The sequence below is a fragment of the Pleurodeles waltl genome, chromosome 1_1 (assembly GCF_031143425.1).
Source record: "Pleurodeles waltl isolate 20211129_DDA chromosome 1_1, aPleWal1.hap1.20221129, whole genome shotgun sequence".
NCBI classification, from domain to species: Eukaryota; Metazoa; Chordata; class Amphibia; order Caudata; family Salamandridae; genus Pleurodeles; species Pleurodeles waltl.
In genome coordinates this window covers 5,030,916-5,048,297 of record NC_090436.1, presented here as the reverse complement: position 1 = coordinate 5,048,297, position 17,382 = coordinate 5,030,916, and the positions used below count along the sequence as shown (strand labels likewise).

General features: G+C 45.3%; 1 protein-coding gene across 1 annotated transcript in view; it reads right to left on the bottom strand.

The window, feature by feature from the left end:
- LOC138249557 (gastrula zinc finger protein XlCGF57.1-like) overlaps positions 1-16,979 on the bottom strand; it is a 49,368-nt gene extending 32,389 nt beyond the window's left edge. The window contains exons 1-3 of the mRNA XM_069203518.1: positions 16,751-16,979; positions 3,966-4,086; positions 681-752 (exon numbers count right to left, since the gene is read on the bottom strand). Of these exons, the coding sequence (XP_069059619.1) occupies positions 681-752; positions 3,966-4,086; positions 16,751-16,774 (217 nt within the window). The 5' untranslated portion in view covers positions 16,775-16,979. The remainder of the gene's footprint in view (positions 1-680; positions 753-3,965; positions 4,087-16,750) is intronic.
- Positions 16,980-17,382: the final 403 nt, after the last annotated feature.

The window sequence follows — 17,382 nt, the reverse complement described above, 5'->3', positions numbered from 1 at the left end:
ACGCACCCCACACCCAGGGACGAGGCACGCACCCCACACCCAGGGACGAGGCACGCACCCCACACCCAGGGACGAGGCACGCACCCCACACCCAGGGACGAGGCACGCACCCAGGGACGAGGCACGCACCCCACACCCAGGGACAAGGCACGCACCCCACACCAAGGGACGAGGCACGCACCCTACTGAACACTGAAACGGAGTTACAATATTTACAATACAATCCATGTGAGTAGAAATGGAATAATCCTCTCCCACTTCACAATCATGCCACTAAATCAAACAGTGCTACATACAACAAATAAATTTAGTACATTGTGGAAGATGTCTGATTAATGGGTGTTGTATAAAATTCTGAACTTATGGTACTAGATTGGGTGATATTTGTACTATTTTTAGCCTACAAAGAAAATCAAAACTTTCAACCATTGGGGTACAAGGGCAGGCAGTGCGTGGGCCTGGGGCACATTGACAGAAGAAAGGAGGAGCGTGGAGCACGTCGACAGGCAGTGCTATTGAGACTGAACAATAGACAAAGTGAAAAATATCGACCAGATGAGCAGACGGTCAGGCAGACAGGCAGACAGCCAGAGGGAGCCTCGGGCGGTCAGGCAAACAGCCAGAGGGAGCACTCATCTCTCCACATCCTACTCTGAGAATCAAAAAGATGTAGAACTCACCAAAATCTTGGAGTGCACCATGCGATCCTGCTTCCACTTCCTGTACTTCTGAGGCAGGCGAGTCCTGTACAACTACAGAGAATAAAGGCAGCGTGACCCAGGGGGTTCAACTAAAAAATCATGGCAACATGTAAGAGTGTTGTGTGACAATGCCCACAGAGCGGACAGAACCAGTAGACATCTGAGCTGGGTGACTTGAAGGTTGTCCAAGAGGTTCCCTGTTCCTAAAGTTGTATTGTAATGCATAATTCTTCAGCAGTTTCATATCCCTTGTCGAAGGTCCCAAAGCAGATAAATAACTTATCAAAACCTATAGATAGTGGAACATTAGGTAAGTTGGTCCAGTGATGGTCTACATCAGTGGTCTACAATGCCGCCCGTTAAAAAACAAAAATCACCCCCCCCAACAGAATTTTTTACAATTATTTTATAAAGATGGCAATGTTTAAATATGTGTAGACCTATTTAAACACTGCAGTTAAGTACTCTTACCGTGCAACAGCATGCTTCTGCTTAAAACAAAGGCCTGTTGTCTGTAAAATGCTGCTTTTGGCCAGAGTCTGGCTCCCTCCCAGGGATCACTTGAGGCGCCCCCCAGTTTGAAGACCTCTGGTCTACATTAATACTCATGAAAATGCATCTTTGTGAGTGTCTTAGAATAAGATTTAAGACCAGTTCATAAGGGGCCTGGGATGGAGGTCTCCTGAAACAGAACAGCGTAAAATAAGGATCTTTTAGGACACACATTGTCAAATGTGCTGTAAAGAGGTGCACTTCCTATGGAATCTCCATCTCACTCATTATCTCAACATTCCAAGAATAAAATGCAGAGTCAGTCCCGTTTGCATCAGACCAAGCGGGCCATCTGTATCTCTTCTTGTAACTCTCCCAATCAGCTACCCAGAGGTTTGACTACTGATGTGGCAACCACTGGTGAACTACCTGACAGAGAAGGATTCTGTGCGTGGTTGCTCCAAATCCTTACGGTCCCTTCAAATCACTACCTAGCCAAGAGAATTAAACATTAAAAACTAACACGACTAGTAAGGAACGGATGCTATGATATTCGCTTTCCTCTAGAAAGTATATGTGGTAAACAGTCCGTGCTTAGGAATATATCTGGAGGGAAAGGGAGGTACTGGGCGGGAGCATAAAAGTGGTCTGTAGATGTTGTTTTAAGCTGACTTCTTGTCTCTATGGCCCATGCTGGGCTTCTTGTTATCTGAAAATCAAAAAATGTGTTTGACTCACTTATAAAATCACATATGTTAATGCAATTTCAAACAGACTACTCATATGTGTGCCTTTTTCCAAAAGTCTCTCTAAACTGCTTTTCATGAAGCTAACTATTTATCCTGAAGTCTCCTTTAATCTCCTTCTGGATGGCAGCTGATCCAATCTGCTGTGAGCCCTCCTTGATGCCAACACATATCAGCCCTCACCCGACAAAGCACACGAGGTCCGTCTTTCATTGCTTATAGCAGCCTCTCTGTGGAACAGTCACTGTTGGGAAGTTTGCGCTGTGGGTGCCTTTAAGTAGTAATCAGGGGTATGGAGTTTTATAAAATATTTACTTGGCCAGGGGACTAGATGCAAATCTACTTGTTCAATAACAAAAACACACTGATCATATTTGGTGCCATGCAGAGTTGACAAATTGGGCAGTATTTTAATATTTGAGCTGTGATAATGGTCTCTCAGATTATGCCAGAGATTATACTGCGTAAGAGTAGCCTTCTGGCCACAGTACAGCAGTCAGCCTAGCCTTCTGACCACACTACAGCTTTGTCAGCCTATCCTTTTGGCCACACTACAGCTCTGTAAGCCTAGCCTTCTGGCCACACTACAGCTCTGTCAGCCTAGCCTTCTGGCCACAGTACATCTCTGTCAGACTAGCCTTCTGGCCACAGTACATCTCTGTCAGACTAGCCTTCTGGCCACAGTACATCTCTGTCAGACTAGCCTTCTGGCCACAGTACAGCTCTGTCAGGCTAGCCTTCTGACCACAATATAGCTGTTAGACTATGCATTCACATATCCACCATACATGAGGACCCTGCATCAGAAGGCAATCCTTTCAGACTGTGTTGTTCTGTACACTAGATTAAACCTGCATTTTGGACAGCGACAGACATCAGAACAGAGCTGGAGTAATCAAACTGATTTTCTGATCAAAGGGTGTGTAGTGCATTTCCGAAGCTGGTAAATAATTCTTCTATTTCTTCTTTATAGCACACAAAGGTCCACTGGAGCGTCTGCAACCTTGCTCCACCGTTGGTTGGCAAGGGCTGACAAAACTTGCCAAAATTATCCTTAATAAAACAATCTGTTAAAGATTTTCTAACAATCAGTTTTCTTTTTAAATTGTGACGTCTTCTTTAACTGCTAGCGGGTGTATGAAAGGCATTGCATCAAACTTGCCTCAGTCTTAAATGGAATCCAAACCTCCTTCAGAAAGATAGATTTTTCTATCGGATTCCTTGGAAAAGCACACGCTACAGTTGTCGCCCAGCTAACGAGTGGGGGAAGCATTTGTGTCAATTCCTCTACTTATGAGCGGATGCACAACACTGGATCAGAATACCTCAACAGATGACTCTCCTTCTACACCCCGACCCAGCATCTCAGCTCCGCCGACCTCGCAACGTCCCATGCGTCCGCAGATTGATTCATTGGTTCAGGACGGGTTCTGATCAACCACAGTGAATGAAGAGCTCGAGCTGAATGTGTTTTGATGCGTAATTTTTTCCCCTCAAAATTATTTTTTATTTTGAAACCATCAAGTAGAGAAGAAGAAACAAGAACAGAGTACTCAACAAATCATTACATTACAGGTCACAAACATCAAAGTTAAGTAAACACATGGCCCCATTTCCCACAGCTGATCTGCAAAAACATGTTGGCAATTATCACATTTAGTCTTCAGATGTAGAAGTCCAGCCCTGCATAATATTACTCTTTCTAAGCCACGAGGCTTGAACTAATAATAAATATGTTGGTGTGCTCCCGAGCCTGGCCTCACTATCCTCCTAAACCATAATAATCCACACCTGGGGACACGTATTCTGTGAAGGCGGCCTCTGGCACAGCACTCTCTCCCGGCCACGAGACACCAGTGGCCTACTCCACGTGGGCAACTCCACTACAAATCATAGTTTCACAGCTGTGTATATTTTCTTGGTGGGGCTGCTACTCCAGGATTCAACAACTGACGCTGCGGTTAGACCACGCATGGACTGAGGGAGTCTAACACTAAACGCTGAGAAGAACAGAAAATTACTTTACCATAAATCATCATCGGTGAATGAGTCTCCTCGACCTGGCTCTGCTGGAACACCTTCTGCCAGTCATCTAGGTCTTCGCCTACATACAAGTAGACGACTTGTTGTCCCGATCCCTCCGGCACCTGGAACAAGATCGGTCCTCGTTTAGCCACAGTGGTTTTCAATCTCAACAATGTTCACAACACATCAGAGTTAGAGTTTCCCAATCTAGTATTTGTGCACAAGTAGCACGATGGTTGAACTACAGCAGGGCCGCTGGAATTACGCGATTTTGCGGCCGCAATGTTTTCTGCATAGCAATAGATTTGTCACATTAGCAACCATCTGCAGATTTTCACACAAATAATCTGTTTCTAGGAGAAGCAGATCAAAAGTTACTAACAGTGCAGCTAATTGTGTCGCCAGGCAGTGAAAGGCCCTTTACAAAAGTTCACAGATCCCCTTTTTTGGTCAAGTGTAAGCCAGAGCACCTCAGTTCTTGCAGTCAGTACACTCTGCTGCTCCAGTACTGGGAGCTCGGGAGCAGCTCCATCAGTGCACCTCAGTTCACACACCATAAGCCCTTGAGCCCTGCCCATACCAGAACCCCACACACGCTGTCTGCCAGAGCACCTCAGTTCTTACAGTCAGTACACTCTGCTGTTCCAGTACTGGGACCTCAGGAGTAGCTCCATCAGCGCACCTCAGTTCACACACTCCAAGCCCCTCAGCCATGCAGAACCCCACACACGCTGTCTGCCAAAGCACCTCAGTACCTACAGTCAGTACACTCTGCTGCTCAAGTACTGGGTCCTCGGGTGCAGGAACTCCACATGCGCTGTCAGTCAGAGCCCCTACGTTTTTACAGTCAGTACAATCTGCTGCTCCATTATTGGTACCTTGGGTGCAGCTCCATCACTGCATGTCAGTTCACACACTCCAGGCTTCTCAGCTGTGCCAGAACCCCACACACGCTGTCTGCCAGAGCACCTCAGTTCTTACAGTCAGTACACTCTGCTGTTCCAGTACTGGGCCCTCAGGAGTAGCTCCATCAGTGCACCTCACTTCTACTCCAGCGAGGTCACCTCCTTTCATATACTGGGATCCCGCTCACAAACAGTTCCGTTACAGCAGCTCGGTTCTAATATTCAGTCCCACTGCCAAACCAATACTGGACCCAAAAGAACAAAGCACAGCTCAGTCAGTGCACCTCAAGTCTAACACCTAACGCAACTATTGATGGGAACCACCACAACTCCACCAGAATCCATCAATTTTAACATTCAGTGCTCGTTTCTCCTCAGTACTAAGGCTCACATACATGCCCCTCGCTTTTATGTTTCAGAGGCAAGGCCACTCCAATGCTGAGACCCTCTCACAGCTTCACCAGGGCACCTACAGGCTAACACTGGCACACCAATACTCGGTTCCACACATAGGTTCATTAACATACCTCACTTCTAACCTTGTGTACCCGTTACTGTTCCAGTACTGCAGCCCACATACAACTGTCAGTGCACCACAACCCTAACCTGCAGTACCCCATTATTCCAATACCAGGAATTACATGGCGCTCCATTTCTCATTTCTCACCCCCTGTCTGTTATTCCAGCACTTGGCCAGGACACAGCTCTGTCTATACCGTCAACCCTAATCTGAAGCGCCCCAAGATTGCTGTTCACATACAACTGTTAATGCACCCCCTGCAGTTCTGCAGCGCCCCCTGCTGTTTCACACTCTGACTTCTGTTTGAGGACATGAGGGAGCCAATTAAGTCTATTCTTAGCTGCCATCTTTATTTGAGATGGTTTGTTTCACCTGTCTCACTCTGTTCACTCTCAATGTTTTCTTTCTCCCCTACTTTTCTTTTTCCAGCTCTTAAAATCCACACATTAATTTCACTCTTTCAATTGTTTATTTCTACTCCTCTTTTTTTTTTATTTCCCTCTTTCTCCTCCTAGCTCCTCTTTCAGACTCACAAAAACTTGGTTATTTCTTTCCTTGTTCCAGTCTTCTCTTTTTTTCTTCACCAGGTGTTCATTCTTTCACCTTTTTTCCTCTTTCCTTCATTCTTTATCTTATATTTTCTCTTTCCTTTGGCTTGGTATGCGTCCTTTCACTTTTTTTAATCTCTCTTTCTTCCTCTGGTGTTTTTCTTATCTTTATCTGTCAATTCATGTTTTACTATAAACCCTTCCCCCCCCCCCCCATTTATATGTGGAAGCCACAAGTTACTTGTCAGGACCTGAAGTGTCAAAGCAGTTTTCCCATTCTGTGTCAGTGGGAAATGTGTCGGTACATACATGCCCTGGTTCTTTCAATGCTCGTTTCTCGCACCATCTTTTTTCTCTGATGTTCATTTTTAGGTCGAGCATTCAAGACCTCTTGTATATACTTTAGTATATACTTCTATAGTTCTTTGTGGGGGTCTCTGCTTTTTCACTGGTTTGTTTCAGTGTCCTTAAAAAATCCTTGCTGGCTAGTGATCAGTCCTTGCTCTTTGTCCCACCTTTTCCACAGTTGCTTCAGTCTGTTTCTGTTAAAAGGGCTCTAAATCATGTGCTGTGCAATCAAAGACTGAGTACAAATGTTGGAGGCTGTTTTATGCAGGTGCCTGTTTCCGCCTCCTGCTGCTGCGGTGCAAAGCTAATCATTACCACAACTATGTTTATATTGATTTTCTTACGCACTGCTGAGGCGTAGAGAAAATTGCTAGCATTACAATATTTCATGTATATTCCCCCAATTTAAAATGGCCGCCGTACGTCATGCGTGATGACGTCATGATGAGGCCGTCTCTTTTCCTTGCTGTTGCTTGTTTTAGTTCAGAAATTTCACTTCAGAGGAGTGTTTGTGTTTTTGAAGCTCTGGTGTCTGTTTCCCCCCTCTCCCCAACCACTACGCTCGAGGCTGCCCTGTGTTTAAGCATATGAAAGCACTTCGGTGTCCTAAATATTTGTGGCAGTGGCTCTGCTTGGCATCTCACAGTTTCCTTCGACTGGGGGTGCGGCTTGAGGGGTCCTCCCGGAGCTCAGCCTACACTCCCTCATTAGAACCTCCTGCCTACATTGAAAGAGCGGCATGTAAGCAAGAATCGTAAAGCATTGAAAAAACAAAGTGGATTTACTGATTGTTTTTTGTCTTGGAGCGCTGGTGTTCTCACATGCTCCATTTTCTTCTCCCAGTGCCACAAGACTATTACTTATTTCCGTCACTTCAGCTGAAGCAAACAAAAACAGGTCTGCCGTGAGTGTGGCACTGAGGCAGATGCTACTCAGGCGGTTTGTTTTCATCACAAATCACTGCTTTAGTCAGGGCCAAATCAAGTACATTTGATCATTGTATACTGTATGTAACATTTATATAGCGCTTATAACCACTAAGAGGGGGTGCTGAAGCGCTTGCCCACATGGGAAGCATGCTACTCCATCAAGGGTGTGTGGCTTCAAGAGCGTTGGCTTAGTCTTGAGCCTATATTGGAAGTGTCTCCCTGTCGTGTGTGACCATCACCGAGGGGTAGTCATTGTGGGTTGGGATGCATCGTTTAGGAGTTTGGTGAGTGAAAGGAAATAAGTGTGACCGGGCACCGAGCTCAGCCCCAAATTGGTTTTATAATGAGTGAAGTATGCATGTAAATAAGACGACGTATTTTTCTATGCATCATTTTTATTTTAGCTTGACTTTTTTTTTTTAAACACGAGTAGAAATGTGCATACAATGAGAATTGACAGCGAGTTGTCAGTAGGCCATAACGTTCTGTTTAACTATCCAGCTCTGCACCAGGATCTGAAAATTTAATTTGTAGCTTTTGTTTAAGTTCTTGGAGTTTTTAATTAGCATGCGCATACCAACTTCGCAAAAGTGCTTAGGTGCAGAATAAGCGCTTCATACAACTACTAGGCAATAGAAAGTAACGTGGCAGACTTTATGGTTAGTTTGAAATTTGCTGTGCGTTTTTTGCAGTGTTTGCTCCGACACATTCTGGTTCGACAAGGGAAGGTATACAAACTCATCTTCATTCCTCAAAGGTTTTCTTTTTGCTTGTTAAGCACTTAGATGCATGTGGTTTAAATTTCTCATTAAATTTTCTAATTTCATATATCATCAGGGAGTGAGAACGCTTTAAACTGAAAAATAAACATTCATAGATTAAAACCAAAACTGTGATTAATGTCTGACAGTTCTGTCCAATAAATTGTTAAACTGGGTTCTCAGATGTGAGCAGCTAAAAGTCCCACCTTAGTGTTTATCAGGGTATTTTTCTGTCAGCTTAGCACCTATCTTCCACTGCAGTTTTTACACTATGACAAGCTGAAAGTTGTATCTTTTGGCTGAAAGGTTTTTTTCGTTCACACTGTTTTAATCAAGCTCCTGATTGTTTTTTGAAAAAAGTGTCCCATCGAAAAGGAATGTAAAAAGCACTGCATTGTCTGACCCCATGGAAATAAATCTTATTCTGTGCAGAGGGGTGACTGCTAAGGTCTCCTGAGGCTCGGTATTAGACTAGACATCAAAGTTTGTACCTGAAGCGATGAGTCAGGTTCCCTACCCAGGAGAGATCCTCAAACCTGTATTTGTGTGATTACAAGTAGCGCACATCTGCTCTAATTGTACAGTGAATGCCATTCTTGAGCACTAATGGTAGAATGGCACTTGGGTGACACCAGTGTGGGATTCTACTGTCATCAGGCACCTGAGTGTGTGTGTGTTTAGGATGAGCATAGAAGCGCGCAAGCACTGCTTTTCCAACTTATTGGTATCTATGTGGGCTTTTAACCACGCCCATCAGTTTTATTGGTTCGTCGGCTTGCCTTTTAAAATCCTCTTGATTTCACTTGCGAAAGGCAACACTATCTCGCTTGGCAGAAGTCGAGCGCTTTGCATTTTTAAGATATCATCCATTTTGAAAAATGCTGAACAGCAGCGATTACTCATACAAAAAGCATAACTAAAGCATGAGAACATGCCTCTCAAATCACAAAGTTCCCAGCATTAAAAAAAAAATACAGACTGCACGACGTACGTGACTGTGAAGGAAAACCATGACTCATGTATACGTTGCTGACGTTGACTTTTTCCATAAACATCTCGACAAACGTTTTATCAATGTGCACACCCTACCGAGCAGAAGCTAAGGAAACAGATGAAGGGCAGAGAGTGCCTAATTCTGAAGAACCACTTCTTTAAGTCTTTATTTAGTTACATTAATATTTGAATTATTCTGAATCTTTCTTGTCTTTTTCAACAAATTACCAAATTTTAAAGATAATTTCAGTCAATTAAAATTAACTAAGCCCATTCTTTTAATTAGGTACCTGTTACCGAGGTCTCTTGCAACTTTACAAACCAAAAAAACTATTATGATATTGTTACTAAATACAATAATTAATTTCTTATTATGCGCCAGCAGGCCTCGGAAATGTAGATTGCACATTACAGTCATGGACTGAAAAGCACACATTTTGAATGTTTGCATGTTGCATGGGCAACCAAAAGACCTCACCATATCCGGCTTGTAAGGAAGTGTACAGATGGTTTGTGACCCTCATCTGGAAGCAAAGCATGACATGGCCACTAAACTGCTGGACCGGCTGGTTGGTAACAGTTCCCAGAGTGTAACCTGTTCATTTCTGACAGTGTATACTCTCGGGGTCTGCAGGCTGCCGGCTGCAGGATAAGCAAACAGAGTCTACGAGGGCCCCCTTTATTATCTTTCTGTCTCTTTCTTTCCCTCATCCTCATTTATAACATCTCCTCTCTCCCATGGACTCTCTCCTGCATCTTTTCATGTCCCATCCCTTCTCCTGCGCTTACCCACGCATTCTATTCTGTCTCGCTCTTCTCATCGTTTCACCTTTCACCGTCTTGCCATCATCATTCTTTTACTCTCCATCGTTTCCTCCCACCTTCTTCATCATCACCTACTCCAGCCCACGTCTGCCTTTTGCACTTGCTGTCACCATTCTCAGTTTTCCCCTCTCTACTTTCCTTTCCATCTCACTCCATGTTTCTCCTCTCCTTTCTTCTTATTCCTTACCTCATTTTCCTTTTTCCTTTTCCCTCTTTGTCCTTTTTACACTGTTCTCTCTTATTCCTCCTCTCATTTTTCTCTCACTTTCATCGTCTTAGTCTCCATCAAATTCCTCTGTCTGTTATTTTTTCTACTCTCTGCTATGTGCTAAGTATTGTATTTTTCTTATTGCTGTGGTCTCTCAAAGGGCAGCTCCAGCTCTCTCAGAGACAGCATTCTAAGCAATACTCCACGGAGTTAGCCCCTGCTCAGCCGGAGTACCTTGGCGTCTGTTTGGGGATTTGTCTTGTTCCACTGCTGACGGAATGGAACTACCTGCTTAAGCTTTTTTGTGGTTTAGTTTTTGCACTCCATGACAGTGCATGGGCTGCCTCTTTTCATTGTTCTTCATTTACTCTTCATGTGTCTTCTTACCCCTGCCTTCTTTTGCCATTCTCTATCCCCACCTCCCTGTTCACGTCTCCTCTCTTCACTTTAGCTCTGCCCATCGCCCACCACTCAATACTCACGCTCTCCCCATGCCTGCTCCAATGATTCAGTCGTCTTACCTCTGCTTGCCGATGTAAGTATCCAGAAAACAGCACCTGTCAGTGAGTCTTCCGCTTGACACGACGCAGGCAGTTGAGGCAGAGGCTGGGTCATGTTAGTTGGCCTAGCTCTAGTCTCCGCTCCTTTACAATTCTGAGACTGGTAGGGCATCTCAGTGAGATGAACAATGGTCCCTAAGTATGCAGCAGTTGCTCAGCCTCTTACGTCTTACCATTACCCGTTAATTTAAAGGAAGTGAAATAGGGCACTATTGTTTTTTGTTGGCATCTGGATATAGCTCAGTAATTTGAATATTAGTTACTTGATCATGAGTCCTGACAAGGCTGGCTCAGCCGTTCATTTTCCTGGATATCCTTAGCGTGAGTGCCACAACTTGGCTAAGAATATCTGTTCAATGATGCATTCAAGAGTTAACAAGGGTTAACAAATATTTAAAATGTATCCTTGCGGAGATGATTGCGGAGTAGCTCTTAACGTGTATTTAAGAAAGTTCATGGATGTAAATTCACCAACTGTCAGGGATAGTGACATCATTTTTAGGGTCGAGCCAGAGTGGCATGCGCCCGCGCATGCGTATCGCTTGCGAGACGCTGTAGTAGTTAGAAAAGGGCTCGGAGTCCTACCCATGTCACGTCAGTGTCTTTCATTGGTTTGTGGGCTTGCCTTTTAAAATCTGCTTGCTTTCATTAGTGGAAGGCATGCATGCATCATGCCTTTTCCGGTGTTTAGCCCTCGTCGAGCGCAGCAACCAAGTACTGAAAACATACAAGGTTCGCTGTTTTCCATCCGGTTGTGGACTACTTTTTCTCTTTTTTCGCAGCGCGATCTCGCTTGTTTAGCAGCGCTAACGCGCTCGTGTTTTTTCCATTTAATGAGGCAACAAAAGTCCGTTGGGAGTTTACAACTGCTGATAGCTCTAACTCGGAGAAATGCGAGACCCGTTGCATTGGAAATGCTTGTTCTCTTTCTTTTCATATTTCTTTATTTTTCCTCTTTATCTTTTGTTCGCTAGCTTTGTCTCACACGCTTGCTGTTTCTTCTCTTATTTGTGCTTTCATTTTCTCATTCTTTCTTTGCGACCCTTTTCTTTCTTCCTTTTGTCTGTTGTATTCATTGTGCTTCTCTTTTTCTGCCTCATCCGCTTTCTCTCATGGGGCCTAGTTATCAATGGAGCAACAGGTGCAGTGGCACCGAGGCCCAGAGACCTATGGACCTCACTCAACTAATAACTGCTTTATTTTCCTACCGAATTTGCATTCAACCATTTTCCTTTCCTATTCCAGGGCCCGTGACACTCTTACTACACCACTTGTCCTCTCCATCGTTACTCCCGACTCCCTCTTTCCTTTCACCCTCCAATCTGTCCCAAGTGATATTTTTGTTATTGTGTTTAGAGCATTACACTCTAATGCCAAATGTTAACTTCTGATAAAGGTTTATATAATAATTGTACCTGTTTTAAGATTAAGAAGGTAAATGGAAGTGCTTTAGCTAAATGCTGGGCCAATGGAATTATATGGTGGGAAAACACCACAATATGAGGCAGAGATGACCAATTTATGTGGCAAGAAAAGTCTAGTTATAAATTTACAATGCCAATAGCTGTAACTCAAGCAAATGCAAGAACTATTGCATTACAAACACTTGTTAATGCATATTGTGTGTTTGGGTACTAACGAGGTGAAGCCCTTGCCCAGACAGTGTTATCCAGAGAAAACAATGCCAACACAATAATTAATACTACCACAAAATGTGCTACACTACACAGCTTAATCTGCCTTTTCTAGTGGCCCTACATTAGAGCTCACACTTGTTACTGGATGCTCTGAAGGCCAAATCTGAAGAAGGCAATTATTAATTCACATTGTCTGCATTCTTTTCCCAATTGCAAACTGTCTCCAGTCCAGCAGACACAGGGACAAAGGGCGCCAATGCTGGTTATTTCATTGGGAGTCCCGGATACGTCTTTGATGACCTGAACACGAGCAGGTAGGGTATCAATCATGAACAAGGAAATCTGATGTTCTTAGTGCTTCCGTGCTGGTCTTACTACCCGGCCACGATGGCCATTTCTTTCCCTGAGTTTCCATTTCATTGACCACAAAAATTCTTAGTTTCATTCTTGATCATCCCAAACAGTAATTAAGTTTACTCACCACTGCTAGAAGAGGTCTAGCGAGACAGTAAATGCTGTCACAGGTGTCTGTATGCATCCCAGGACCATCTAAGACCATAAATATCAAATTTGAGAATATGGTGAAGGGAGGTACTGTGCTAAAAGGGGCAGAACTCTACACCAAGCAAGGTACTGTGTCACTAGCAAGTCCACGTTTTAGCCAGAGTTTAACAGGCCCCAAAAGACACAGGTATGCCCTTCTTTATATACTCGCATTAAGGTTACGCGTTTCTAAATCTCAGCCTACAGGTAGTCACTGTGTTTTCCTCAAGCAAGCAGGAACTTCATACTGTAAATATAGAAGCACTTTAGAACCAACAAATGCTACCAGTGCATTAAACTCCTTTCGAAATGCAGCCTTTTCATATGAGTGCACTTGGGAGTGGGGCACGTTCACAATCCCAAGAAAGACATCTCACTTTACTTCGAAGGGAGAACAATAAGTGGTGAGAAAAGTGTCTGGGTCATGTGAAGTGGTGTGAGGGATTAATTATCTTGTGTTCCCACGACAAAGTGGACAACCGGACACGCCTCATCTGCCTGGCAGGGATGCAGTGGCATGGCATCTCGCTGTACATGGTAACTAAGACAGGGCTCCCAGCCCCACTTACAAGTGCAATCCCACTGAAAGCCCTTGTATCGCATTTAAGGCTCAGAGTTGGATGAAGAATAAAGGCTGAACCACTCTCCCTCTTCTATGCGCCATCTTGACCTACAGGCTCAGTCTGGGATTGGTTAGGCCGCCCAGTGACAACCTATCTGGCCACTGGTTCCACAAGGGTCTTGAGACAAGTTAAAGCCAGGCTGAAACCCTCAGTGGTATCTCACATCCTGGGGCCAAAGTCCTGCACCTCAGGTCTGATCTCTGGCTGCTCGCCCATTACTATATCCAGATGCAGTCAAATATTTGTACCTAATCATATACACAGCCATGTGTTTGCAGGTACTGACCCAATCCAGATACTATCACCCACATGATTTTGCCATATATGTTTCTTGATGATCAGTTTCAATCCACTACGGCAGCCATGTAAACCTGAGGCTCGGATCCTGTAGGAAAGGTATTCTTAAAAGGCAATGCTAAGTTTCTCCAAAAGAATATGCATTGCACAGCATCTCAAAGAAAAAAAATATTGTGTTAATAAAGATGCAATTTCACTTTAGAGTAAAAGTACCTGCTATTACTTGTTTCACAAAAAGAGAAGCATACTAAAATCCTGAAGCCAATTCATAGGCCAGTCACCTTCATGGGAACACCCTTTACTTCAAGTCCATCCATGGCACAGAAGAGTGTCAGGTCTTTATGTAGTGTACTGAACAGACCGCATATTCAGCTCTAGCTTCCATGATGCAACAAACCATAAGTGTGTGTTCCCTTGGATGTCAGTCTAGTACCCCCTGGCCGGCTGATTAGGCATACCTGAAACTACACAATTCAAGGCACCTTAATTGTAGTCGGGGAATTAGAGGTAATGGGGGCAGATTTTTTTTTGTCTAGCCATTGGAAATCAGCCAATAAGGAATTTGTTCCCTCAGAACTGAGGGCACGTGTTTTCTTTGAGTAGGGTTGCTAGCGGTGTCTGGGGATGGTCCCAGGATTTTCGATCCTATTAACAAGGGAATTAAATCTGGAGATTTTGTGTTCTACTGTCCGAAAGGATGTTTATGGCACCGGACATAGCGGACCAGCACAAAAAACAGGAGGTGAAGAGGGCAGGGGTGTGGAATTTAATAAAATATCTACTTGTCCATGTGGCAGGTTGCTTCATAAATCTACTTGTTTGTATAGTAAGAAAATTCACTTCTCCCTTTAGTGCAGGAATAACAACCAAACTCATAATAAAGCTGCAAAGAATCCAGAACGCATCCTCCCGCCTCATTCTGGACATCCCACACCGTGACCACATTTCCCCCCCACCTCAGAGACCTTCACTGGCTACCAGTATCAAAGAGGATCACCTTCAAACTCATCATCTACGCACACAAGGCCCTCCATGCCACAGGCCCAGCCTACCTCAACGACACACTCACCTTCCACACCCCCACCTGCAATCTTTGCTCTGCCAGCCTCGCCTCCATCCCCTGCATCTGCACCACCACCACCAGAGGAAGATCCTTCTCTCACCTAGCCACCAAGACCTGGATCTCCCTACCGCTCCACGTTCGCCAGACCCAAGACCCGTTGCCCTTCAGGAAAAGCCTCAAGACATGGCTCTATGACCAGTAGCCCCCCCCCCCAGCACCTTGAGACCATAACTGGTGATTAGTGCGCTATATAAATCCTTGATTGATAGTGCCATGTAGTGTGGCGACAAACCACAGCAGCAATTATATAAGGGCTCTGATAATACCCTCTCCGATTATGCCATATACTATAGTAGGGTTTAAATACAAGCAAATTCCCTATTTTGCCACCTTTCCTGTAGGCAGCAGTGAGCAATATTCCAGCTTCGGAATGCAATTTGAGTCTGTGCAAACCTACAAACTTGCATGTTTTAGAGATTTTTACTAGCTCTTCTCTAATTGTTTTCCAAACTGAGAAAGCTTGGACATTTATGACCTAATCTTGAGAAATTTAGCTGACTTTACATATATTAAACCTATCTAGAGACACTCACTTCGTTTGGGGGCTCCTGCTGCAATAGCAAAGTGAAAATGATGATACAGCTGGCCACTTAGGCAACATCAGCCAGCAGACTCAAGTTGGTCGCTTACGCAAGGCTCTAGCTATAATTTTTGTTTTGTACTTTTTAAATATCCCTTGATATGGAGTCCACTGCAGCATATGTTTTTTGCTTTAGGCTCACAACCGGACATATGGTTTATGTGTTTTTTTTTTAATATAGCATGGGCATTGCTCTGAGGTGAAACCCTTTCACACCTCAGTGTAAAGGAATGTCACATGAGAAAAAAATGTAACATGGTAGGTACATGTCAGTACATATTGCTACTACGGTTGCTCACGATGAGAGCTACGCACTTACTAGTTACACAATCAAAACAAAGCACATAATGGAAAGAATAAAATGATTAAGATTATATAAACATATATTTACAGAGTTGGAGCAAAAGGTCATTATAGCTCTTGAGGGCCCCATTTAACAGTCATGGGCATGCTATATAAAGGGAGGGTGTATGCCTGGTGGGGGACATCGTCGAGGAGTGCTACTGAGAAAAATGTCTTTGGAAGAGAAGTGTTTTAAGGTCTGTTTTGAACATCAAAAAGAGGTGGTGGTGGGAAGGTTTTGAGGTAGCAAATTCCAAATTCTAGTTGTGTTGTCTGAGAAAGATGTGATATGATTCCAAGATGTACCAGAGCAGCACTGAGTCCTCAGTTTGACGTGTCTCAAGAGTGATCATTAGAAAGATAATTGGGGCGAGTGACATCGGGGCTTTGTTGCTGCTGAACTGGACGGAGTGGAGACAGGGGAAATGCTGCTTTTGTGCGACAGTCTGCGAGGAGGATGAAAGGGGTTTGGGTGCAGTCTATGAGCTCGCGAGACAGATGAACTGTGATTCTATCTCAGGCCCAGAGGCTCAGATTATGCTTCTCTTTCTTTACTACTCTTCAAAACTCATCACATTAAGATACGGACTACATATCCCAGAATGCTCTGCGCCAAACCAGCAGCAGGGCTGAGCCGACCCCTGGACACATCACTGCTTGGAGGAGGGTGAACCCCGGCGCGGGCTCCCCGGTGCATGCATGAGGCGCTGCTGCTGCCCGGGGTCTGGCTCTGAATTCTGGGACTTGTAGTTCTTGTTTATTTCATTAGCAAGCAGGACTACAAGTCCCAGAATTCAGAGAGACTCCAAACTCACTGTAGCAGCGGATCAGGCGCGGAGCGGGGGGACTCGGGAGCGGGGGGGGGGGGGGAGCGGGGGGGTGACAGGGTATGCAGCCCCCCCCCCCGGGGGTGACCCTCGCCCCAGAGAGAATCACGGGGGGGCTAAGGGGGCTTCTCTCCCCCACAGACCGGGGACTGACAGCCTCCCCACGGGGTCACGCCCTGCGGAGGTCACCCCCCCCTGAGAGCCCCCCCCCACTCACCGAGGGAGGCTCCTCTTCCGCCATCTTCGGCCCCCGCGGCTCATGGAGGCGGAGGCCGCCCCCGCACAGGCCACGTCCGGAGGAGCCGCTGACGCTCCTCCCGGGGCCGCCCCTGCAGCGCGCACCGGGGACGCGGAACAGCAACGGCCGGCGGCGGCGGCACAGCTCCTTTCTCCAGGCTCCGCGGCCGCAGCCACTTCCGGGTCACCCACTTCCGGCGGCGGAAGACGACAGCGCGCTAGAGTAGAAAACAACTAGGCCGCGTACTGTCAATCACAGCGCGGGCAGCGGCCGCCATCTTGGGAGTAGAGATGACCAGACCCAGCTGCAGGGAATACCAGAGAGACACCCCAGAAACACCAGCTGCAGGGAATACCAGAGGGACACAAGAGACCCCCCCAAAACACCTGCTGCAGGAACTACCAAAGAGGCACCCATCAAAACACCCGCTGCAGGGAATACCATAGAGACACCCCCAAAACACCTGCTGCAGGAACTACCAAAGAGACCCCCAAAAACACCTGCTGCAGGGAATGTCAAAGAACCACCCTAAAAACACCTGCTGCAGGGAGTACCAAAGAGACACCCCCAAAACACCTGCTGCAGGAACTACCAAAGAGGTACCCCTCAAA